This window comes from Poeciliopsis prolifica, unplaced genomic scaffold (genome assembly GCF_027474105.1).
Source record: "Poeciliopsis prolifica strain line A6 unplaced genomic scaffold, Auburn_PproV2 SCAFFOLD025, whole genome shotgun sequence".
In the NCBI taxonomy this organism is placed as follows: Eukaryota; Metazoa; Chordata; class Actinopteri; order Cyprinodontiformes; family Poeciliidae; genus Poeciliopsis; species Poeciliopsis prolifica.
The window spans coordinates 3,582,491-3,592,862 of record NW_026562400.1 but is presented as its reverse complement, the minus strand read 5'-3'; the positions used below and the strand labels follow the sequence as shown (position 1 = coordinate 3,592,862).

The 10,372-nt window shown below is 36.6% G+C and overlaps 1 protein-coding gene across 1 annotated transcript; it reads left to right on the top strand.

Moving 5' to 3' along the window:
• Window positions 1-1,201: 1,201 nt before the first annotated feature.
• si:dkey-256h2.1 (uncharacterized protein LOC337520 homolog) lies at window positions 1,202-10,038 on the top strand. Its single transcript, XM_055047108.1, has 12 exons — window positions 1,202-1,794; window positions 2,640-2,776; window positions 3,561-3,736; window positions 4,395-4,555; window positions 5,246-5,386; window positions 5,572-5,693; window positions 6,524-6,692; window positions 7,517-7,662; window positions 7,860-7,984; window positions 8,050-8,176; window positions 9,107-9,240; window positions 9,833-10,038. The coding sequence occupies exons 1-12, from the start codon at window positions 1,382-1,384 to the stop codon at window positions 9,956-9,958; spliced, it is 1,977 nt and encodes a 658-aa protein (XP_054903083.1). The 5' UTR covers window positions 1,202-1,381; the 3' UTR covers window positions 9,959-10,038.
• Window positions 10,039-10,372: the final 334 nt, after the last annotated feature.

The window sequence follows — 10,372 nt, the reverse complement described above, 5'->3', positions numbered from 1 at the left end:
GAAATCGTGTTGGTGTTTATCGAGGCCCAGTTTGGCGTCTTGTACTTGACCTACGAGTAGACCGCGGGAGCGCCTACTCGTAGGTCAACTGTTTCCATTCATGGAAACAGTTCCATTCATGGAAACAGTTCCATGAATGGAACTGTTTCTGTATTTGCTTTTTCCCCTCCGTGGGCTGCCACCTTATCGTGGTGGAGGGGTTTGAGTGTCCCAGTGATCCTAGGGCTGTCTGAGGCGTCATATTTAAGTGAGTTTTTAAAAAATGATTTCATTCTGAAATCTACACCTGTACTGTTGCCTTTCCGTTCTCAATTTCCATTTGTATGATTTGTTTCTGTTTTTACGGAGCCCCCTAGGGGACATGGGGATTTTTTTTTTCTTTTGCGTTATGTGGCTTTGTTACATTAATTCTTTGAGTATTATATTAATTTGTGTGTGATTCTTTGAGTTTCCGAGACACTCATGAACAATAAAACTGAACTGATAATTTCAGATTATCTCCAAAAGTCAGAAGGCATTTCAGTTTTTTCTTTCACAATGCTCCTATCCAGAATATATTAACTGTACTAAAATTATTCAGAAATGATAAGAAAAATAAAATTTAAGAGTGCTGTTTGTAACAACTTATTTTATACATGTATGAAAAAAAATGTAGATTTTTTTTTATATGGGATGTTGATGTGATTAAGTTTTGATTAAGGAAACTCAGATATTTCCAAGCTTTTTTTATATATATATAAAAAATCTGAGAATTTCTTTCTTGCATTTTTTTTTTGCCCATCAAGTTCAGAAAGGTGATTTCTGAGAACATTTCTGAGATTAATCTAAAATTTTCTGGGTTTTCTTTCTTTCTTTTTTTTTTTTTTTACCAAATTCTTGACTTTCCAAGTTCAGATATGTCCTTATTTTCTAGAAAATCTCTGAAATGATCTAAATTTACATCTCTTTTTCTACCTGCAATTAAGCTGTCGTTTAAAAAAATTGTATTTTCTATTTTTTTATATGACGTTTTTTCAATTATTAGTTTTGGATTTTAGTCCAAAGCGCCTCTTGCGCTCTAGAATAATCAAAACATTTAATATTTTTTACTCTTTACTGGAGTTGTTTACCTTCAAATAAATTGTTTTGCGGATTCAAAGCAAACTAAATAAAATAACCGAGGAGACAAAATTGGCTTCTCAGCTTTTTGGCGCCGCAGGGCTGCCGTAGGAGGCGGCCCGTCCCGCCTCCGAATCGAAAGTGGATGTATGAAGACAAACGGTGAGTTTTGTTGTGTTGGACGCGACAGCAGGACGCGTTTTAACTCAGGCGAACGTTTCCCAGTGATGCAGGCGCTGAGCTCTTCGTGGTGAGTTCATTGTCCTTTGTGGCGGTAGGAAAAATGGCGTTCCTGCTCTGGCTCCTGCTTGTTGTGACAGCTCATGTGACTGACGCTCAGCTGGGGGCGAAGAGGAAACGTCTGATCCTGACCGAGGCTTCCCATTTCCACCCGGTCTCCTCCGGTCCGCAGCCCGGTGCCGGTCCGGAGCCTGGTGACCGGGCCGCCGCGTTTCAGGTCACGACTTTGGACGGGAAATTCTCCTATAATGGAGCCGTGAACGAGTCTCTGGTCATCCACGCCTTCACAAACAAGTCCGGGTTCCTGGAGTGCCTCTGGAGCTCCGACTCCTCCCTGAAGAGTCTGGTTGAAGGGCTGCCGAACCGGACCCAGGTGCTGTTCCTGTCGCTGGACGACTCAGCGGTCAGTGATGCCCTGTGGATGCGGGAGCAGCTGCACCGGGCCGCCGCCAACAGGTGAGCTGGGAGGGGCTCCCTGCAGGTGGCGTTCAGTTCGGAACATGTAACTTTTATGAAAATAAATAAATAAATGCATCTTTAACATTTTGTTAAAACTGTCGCCATATTGTGAAACCATGAGACAGATAACCTATGAAAAGATCAATATTCTCCTGAGCTGCTGGCTGAGTTTCAAAAGTGAAAAATGTTTAATTTTTGGATTTTTTTTTCAGAGCCTTGTGTCAGCACAATGGCACTATAAAAACCAATATAAACAAATGTAATAATTTACTATCTACAGATACAAAGAAATGGAAACCTAAAAATTTGTTTGTAAACAAAGTTCCAACTCTGACCAAAACAGCCATAAAGGGAAGTGTGGGTTTTTTATTTTTCGGATGAGGAAGTTAAACTGAAGTGAACTCATAGTTGCACTTCAGTGCTATTTTGTTGTTGTTTGTTTTTGTGGTTTATGCCTATAATTCCTTGGGAAATATTCATCATCATTGACCTTTCCATATTTGCTTACATTGCAAACTTCAATGTAATTTATTGGGATTTTATAAAATTAACACAAAAATTTGGTACAGAATTCAAAACTTGCAAGTGAAGCATGTTTTTAAAAGCTTTTCACCAATGAAACTCTGTAAGGTGTGGTGTGTATTTGTATTTGACTCCCTGGTGCCTGTAAATAAATAAGAAGATTGTTTTTATTGTGATTAAATGTGAAAAGTGAAATGGGTAATAATATTCCTGCAAGGCTCTGTGGTTTGTTACACTCCTTGCTAAAGCTAACAGCTGTATGAAGAGACAAACTGAGTACTGGGTCTTTACTTTAACTACACTCTTTGGCCCAACGACAGGAAGGAGGTTCTGACCCGGCTGCACTTCTCTCCCGTACCGGTCTTCGCTTTGGGTAACTGGATCCCCAATGTGCTTTATTACTGGGGCTGCCTGGGACACAACTGTGGCCTCTCACAGGCTGTTTTCACCTCTGATGGTAAGGAGATGATGCTAGTTAACGATTAATGAGTTAATCTACAATTCATTGATCTTATTGATTTATGGATAAGCATCCATTTTCTTAAAAACTCTTGTACCAAGTGGGTCAACTGTCTTTCATGACACAAAGTTTTCGTAACTGCTGAATTAACAAAATAAATTGTCTAAACTGTATTACACAGACTGAAACCTGTGGTTTTCTTACAGTATTAAACTTAGACTGATCTATAAAATATAAAACGATCCCTTAGTTTGCTAAATGGAAAAATAAAAGATTAAAAGAATAAATTATGTGGAACTTCATTTCTCATAAACAGATATGTTCATGCAGAAGTTACTTTTTTAAAAAGTTCAAACTTAACACCTTGAAGTGTATTAGCTCATAACATGGCTAATACCGTCATACTGAATAACCGCTATTAATTCAGTGTTTATTTCAAAACAGATCAGCTTAAAGTGCGGTTAGCGCCCCACACCGGACTGGACCGCGTCCCTTTTCCGGTCAAGAACAGCTCTGCCATCTTTAATTTCTTTATTAACTCTGTCTTTAAGATGACCAGTGGTGCCCTCTAGCTGAATGGTGGTCAAACTACAACACTAAAAGTTTATAGTCTTATTCATGGTTTAGTGGGCATTATTAGTTAATCGATTGAAACTCATTTTAATCTAATAAAAAAAGATCATAAATAGATTAATTACTTGCATCCCAATAGGGACTTTGTGTTAGTTTTTTGACTTTTGAAGACCAGGTCGTCCATTAATGACCTTGCTACTTCTGGCAGGGTGGAAAATGCCCATCATTGTTAAGAGGCTGGATGCCAGGTATGACTGGCTCATGGGACACTGGCTCCCGAAGACGTATCAGCTGGCTGATGCTGGAGATGGGTGTGAACCCTCACCGCCTCTAGGGGGCGCTGTGGCCTGGGTGTCAGAAGGGAACTGCTCTTTCTTCACTAAGGTACTTTAAATTCAACTCTTAAAAATTAAGAAATAACTCATAGCTGTATTTTTCTAAGTATATAAAGTGTTGTGAAAAAGTTTACCAATTATTCCTTTCTGTTCAGCAAATGAACCAGACTTTGAAAGGAATGTTAAAGTGGTCTTTGTTGACAGTTCTCCAGGCTTTCCAAATGTCTTTCAATGTCTTATTTTAGTTAATATTTTTTAGCTTTTCTGTTTAATACCTAAACAAGGAACTGCATAGATCAACTAATTGCAAAGGAACGTTACAGTCTGGTTATGAAATGCCACTAATATGTAGACATAAAATAGGTTATTTACTCTTAGCGCATACTTTTATTTTATTGATTTGTGTTGTCATTTTCATTAGCTATTTGCATTTGACATACATAACTTTGATGCAGTAAAGTACTGTAGAAATAAATTTGGCATGGACATAATGTGCTCTGTTTTTTTTTTTTTTTTAGTTTAAGTGAAAATATGAAGATGTTGTCAAACATTTAAGGTTTTAAAAAATAAATCCTACTGCTAATTTTAATGAGTAAAAAATGAACCATCAATGAGAAATCAGTTTGTTTTGAGTACTTTAATATACCAGAGGCTTAAATTGTGACTAATGTTGAAATCAAGACTGGCTGATTAATTTTTTCCTCCAGGTTAAGAACATGGCTAAATCCAAAGCATCTGGCGTCCTTGTCCATTCGCTCCCCGGCAACCCGATCCAGGATATGAACTGTGAAGGAGAGGAGTGTTTCTTTCCTCTCGCCGTCCCGGCTGCCATGGTGCACCAGGAGTTTTCCGTCGCTCAGGCGCTCCGGTAAGACCGGCTCAGATGAGGGATTAAAAGAATCCCAATGTTGATGCTGGTTTTAAAGGTTTCGGAGCCATAAATCTGGACGGCCGGATCAATTCACTTTGATGGAGGATTAGGGCAAGGCTAAGAAAATAAATAAATACAAGAATAAACTTCTAATATTACTAGACATAAAGTAAAAAAAAAGGAAATATAGTTATAATAATTTGAGAATAAAGACCTAATAATAGAATTGTCATATTGCAAGAATAAACTTGTATAGGCATAATAGTACAAGAATAAAATAATTTTATTAGAATACAGTCCAAATATTTCAAGAATTAGGTCCTAATAATACGATAATAAATTGTAAGATTACGTGAATGAACGTATATGACCAATTTAAAACGATGCCAGAATAAAGTCATAATCTTTTGAGAATAGAAACTATACCAAAAAAGTTGTAATTGTATCAGAATAAAGTTGTAATAAACTACTAATAATTTCCTTGTCAAAACCAATGTCAAATAATCACTAACATTTTACCACAAGATTGATTTTTTTGTGTTCTCATAATAATACGACTTTAGTCACGCATCTATTTCTCACCCACAGACCACATTTTAACGTATTTTTTAAAAATGATCATTGAGCAATTATTGGTATTTTTAAGGTTCAACCTATTTTTCTGCTGTTTCTTTTTTTGTTTTGTAGGTCTGGAAAGTTGGTGAATGTTTCATTTCAGACCACACCGTCCCCAAATTTCTTCATCAGCGTTGACCAGCAGGGGGCGCTGGCTGAGATGGGCTGGTTCCTCTACCCGTCATTTAGCTTCATCAACTGGCAGGCCCAGTGGTGAGGACAATAAAATCACTCTTTATTGGCTCAAATCTGTCTAGGGCCTGGAAACGGGGGCAGATTTACACTTTTCCCCCCCTCCATTCATTATTACTGCACAGTTTAGGTCTTAAACCCTTGTCAGCTTGTGTTATGTTTAAACATGCAGCAGCTTTGTTTTTGCTGGGGGGTTTTATCTCCAGGTTTGAATTTGCTGCTGGTCTGCATAACAAAATCCAAAGTCCTGCAAAAATCATTCCAGTGTTTGACCAAGTCACGATGCAAGGCGACAAAGGAGCGGTGGCCACAGTCGAACTGCCGGCAGGTAGGTAATCAGCTCATCTATGAGATACAGAACCGTTGTTAAGTTTGTTTATCCATCTGGTAATATGACTGGTCATGAGTGGACTGCTTGTACAGATTATCTGTCAATAGATTATTTTCAGGTCATAAGGAGCAGGGTTTGTCAGAGTTGCTTTTCAGAAAGCTGTAGGAAAGATGAGAGAAAAAAATGCAAAACGATTAAAAGCTGAATTTCATCATTTTTTGGTATTCTGTTATTCAATGATTATTTAAAATAATTGATTTAAATGTTGCTTCTGAAGCTCATTTTCTGATTGACAGCCAGTTAAATTCATCAGGTTGCTTTGCTAATCAAGCTAGCATAAGAAGCTAGCTTGATTAGCTTCTTACAGATTTATATTCTGTAAGAATAGTTTCTTGAAGTGTCAAACAAATCTTATACTTCTTAAAAAAACATAAGAACTGGGGGAAGTGAAATAAAATTTGATGTGATTAATATCAAATATTACATATTATCTCATCAAAATTATATTATTTGGTAATAAACTTGTAATCTATTGTCTGGAAATAACATTTTCTGCCACAGAACTTATTTCCATGTAAAATAAGATGTTATGAGGAAGCATTTCTGCTAAATTAATGTATTAATTATTGAATAGTGAGTGACAAATATTCTCAAAGTTGATGCTTCTTTATATATTTTGTTGCAAATGAGGTCAGAGGTTAATGCGCTTTGGGGGGAAATTACGTGGAAAAGCTTGGATACTCCGGACACAAAAAGAGAATTTTTTTTTTTGTTGCATTTCACTTCAGATGCAAGTTTTATATTTTATTTGTTATTGTTGTTGGCAGATATGTTGGACTTTGACACGCTGGAGCTCGACGCGTCGCTGTCGTGTCCCGGCAGGAGGGATTCGTCCTGCGCCGAGTGGGATCACACCGTCCAGCTGTTCGTCTGCTGCGATCAGCTGAGTTCGTACTGCAACACGGAGCTAGGACGGTGGATCACTGCCTTTCGAAGGTAGCGCCTCCAACATGCTACTGCTGCTTCTTATCTTTCATTTACATACTTTATTTTACAAGAAAGAAAGCATAAAAACGTCACAATGTACTGATATTTTAAGATGCATTGCATCTTTTGCAGCCTTCAATTGGCTAAACTTTGCAGCTAAAATCAGATGCAACATTTCTATAATAATAATAATAATAAATAAGTACAACTACAAATCAAAAAGGAAGAAATAAATGCACATTTTAAAAAATGGCCTTTTTCTCTTTTGCTGAAATTAAAGTACTAACTATTTGAAGGCAGAAGTTGAGTTAATTTTAATTAGACTTTATAATTTTTAAACACCTATTCATAAATCTCTCCATATCATTTTTTTTCTCAATAGAGTCGAATGAAAAACTTCAGAGTTCTCTTTTAAAATTATTATTTATAGGCATAACTTGAAAATTATTAACACCCCTTAAACTTTCTTGAGCCAAATGACAACAAAAATGTATTTTGTTGCAAAGTAATGCATAATTGCAAAAAAGAGGAATTTGGATTATCTTCCTTTTATCCTATATACTTAAAATAAATAAAATTTCTCTTTAAATAAAACCCATTCCAACAAGTTACTTTCATTTGACAAGTAGGAAAGAGTCTTAAAGAAATATCTTTACGTTTGTGGACATTTCATGTCAAAATCTGAAATAGTTCAAGGTATATTAATTCACAAGTTTACAAGGCACATGTAAGATACAGAAATATCGGAAAGCAGACTGAAACCTCTGCGTTGGTGTATTTGATTGCTTGTTTTGCTGAAGTGTGAGACATGAGAGCTGGTTTTGTTTTGGCAGAGGGACTGGACACTGGCTGACAGATGTGTCCCCTCTCAAGCCTGTGCTGGACAGCAGCAAATGCACCTTCACTATGAAGACGGTGCCCTGGGCGATGCCCTGGGTCGCCTCCCTCAACCTCAGATTTAGCGTCCGCAACCACACAGGTAAACACAGCCGCCGATTTAAAGGGGACACATCATGCAAAGATTCTTGTTTTCCCAGTTTTTAATGTTTCAATTTGGGTTTTTGTTGGGTTTTAATGTTAAATGAAAGCTGAAAAACCAGTAAAGCTTTTAGTACAATTTATTTGTCCTGAACTAGAAATATGTTATCTAATAGATACAAATATTTGGTATCACAGATGAAGATGTGGCCAAGCTTCATCCGTTCAAAGTGACGCCTCTGTTCAGTGGGGGAACCTTTGACAAAAACTACAACAACAGATACCAGCCAACGAAGATCCTCATTCCTTCATCCACTAAGAAGGTACCAGTGGCTTTTTTTTACATCCTTCATGTCTGGAGTGTCCCACCAGCTGTGGTTGGTTTCAGGTTGAGCTTTATGCCGTTATTACGGGCCATGGCAGCGACGAGAATGGCTGCGGGGAGTTCTGCGTCACCTCCCACCATTTCCTGATCAACGGCGTTCACAACAACACTCACACGTTTGACACGGCAGGTAAGAAAAGCTCACAGACACGTTTTAACCAAACACTTGATTAAAATGACTAATGTTTCATCAATAGATGGTATAAGTAATGAAACAAATGCAGTGTTTTAGCAAACCTCAGCTATTTTCATCAATATTACCTAAATTTAAAAATTCAGGTCATTGTTTATATCATAAAACACTAGGAAGTGATTAGTAAGCAAAAAAATATGCAGATCAATATTTATCCTCCACTTCTGAATGCAGTTTTAGCAGATTTTTTTGAACCGTAGAGGTTAAGATTTATTATTATTATTATTATTATTATTATTTATTATTGTTATTGTGTGCAGAGCTGGGACAAACTAAATTTCTTCCTCATTAAAGTATTATTATTGATTTGATACATTTTCAGTTTTTCAATCAAGAGAAACAAAAGCGGTCACTATAATAGTAACAAAGATTTGATTTTATTTATTATTTTTGATAATTATTTTTATTTTTCTTAGCCACTAAATTGACATACATATAAAAATATAGTATTATTATTATTAATCTAAACATTTATATATGCTATTATTTTTCATTAAAACAATAATCATCAGATCAGCTCTACACTGTATTGATAAGTCAAGCGGATTTTCAATTCGCTGAGCTTTTCTCATTTTGATGGTAGAAATTTCTTTAGCTGCAAATAATCAATTGTGCACTTTAAGCTGCTATTACATTTTGTGCAGCAAAAAGTTTATTTTTCTATTTAAAGATTAAATTAATTGTTTATTTGGATCTTTAACTGCATTTCTAAATTTGTATAAAATAAGCTTAAGTTGATTAATGATTAATCATCATTATAATCAAATTGTCACTTGCCTAAAATCTTGTGTAAAACTGGTAATGAAGTGAGTTCTGCACTCGTTGTTGTGCATTAATGTGTTTTAATTGTGACATTTGGACCCACAGGAACGGCTCTTGGTTGCACAATGCGGGTAAAAGACGGCGCCGTACCGAATGAACACGGCACATGGCTGTATGGGCGAGGAGGCTGGTGTGATGGCCTGCAGGTTGACCCCTGGAGGGTCGACGTCACCAAACAGGTTTGTCCACCAACGCAAAGCTTCATTCTTACAACATGTTATCAACAAGAGACGTCATTGAGAGTTTGAATAAAATCATCTTGGACTTAATATTTCTGAAGTTAATTAAAACCTAACGATTACTCGTTTGGTTGCATTTTCAAATGATTAATCGGATTAATTGTTTCAGCCGTAATGTATTAGATGATCTTACATAGCATTATTACAACAATTCTCCACAGCAATGAATGTCTGAAGCAAACAATTAAATTAGAGGAGAGCTTATTTACACTGAAGTGAGATATTGGCCTCTGATTTCTCTTTGTGTGATCACGCTGATTTCTGATCACTCTTAGCATCAATTTCCAAAACACTTGTATCTCCTTCAGGGATTTCATCAACTACCCAGAGCCAAGAAAACCACATTTAGTTATTTTCTGTCCTCATAAGTTTGTTAAAGATCAGATATTCCTAAACCATTAATGTATTAATCCAGTACATGTTGGATTAATAAGTTTAAAAGTTTTCATGTTGAAGATATTAGACTTAACTAAGTAATGCTAAATGTCTCAAACTCACCATATTTCTTTTGTCTCTTTCTGTCGTCTTTCAGTTGAACATGAGCGACTTTGACTCCAACACTGTTGTCTATTTTGGCTGGTTTAACGGCCAGGATCCAAATCCAGCTCAAAAGCCGGGATATATCATCATGTCGTCTTTTCTCATCTTCTACAAATGATGCCACTGCAATAAATCTGAATCCTGATTCAACATGACTTTCAATGTGTAATAAAAGAATAAATTTCTACTTTTTCACTTTGTTTTTCAGTCTTTCCTGTGCTTCATCTTTTCAGGAATGCTGCGACTTCAGTATGTAGCTTTTAAAATGTTTTTTTCACATTCAGTCTCTTCAAAGTGAGAAGAGGCCGTTAAACAGATCAGAACGGAGCTCAAGATAGGCAGAACTGGGCAAACTAAAAACTCATTATCTAAGAATGATTTTGTTCAAAAACTTAAGTGTAATGAACATGTTTTGAAAGGCCCATCCTAGGAAGAACGGGTCCACTGTCAGTAGAGGAGTGTTTTTCAAAACGGGGCCTCAAATTTGGAGGGAAGATGAGGGGAAAAAAGCAGAAATAAAAACATTTAATCC

Excerpts from the sequence above, each read along its gene's own strand:
- si:dkey-256h2.1 (XM_055047108.1), top strand. The coding sequence starts at position 1,382 with ATGGCGTTCCTGCTCTGGCTCCTGCTTGTTGTGACAGCTCATGTGACT. Across the intron at positions 5,387-5,571 it reads ATCAACTGGCAGGCCCAGTG|GTTTGAATTTGCTGCTGGTC; the intron begins GTGAGGACAATA and ends TTTTATCTCCAG. Across the intron at positions 9,241-9,832 it reads GGGTCGACGTCACCAAACAG|TTGAACATGAGCGACTTTGA; the intron begins GTTTGTCCACCA and ends GTCGTCTTTCAG.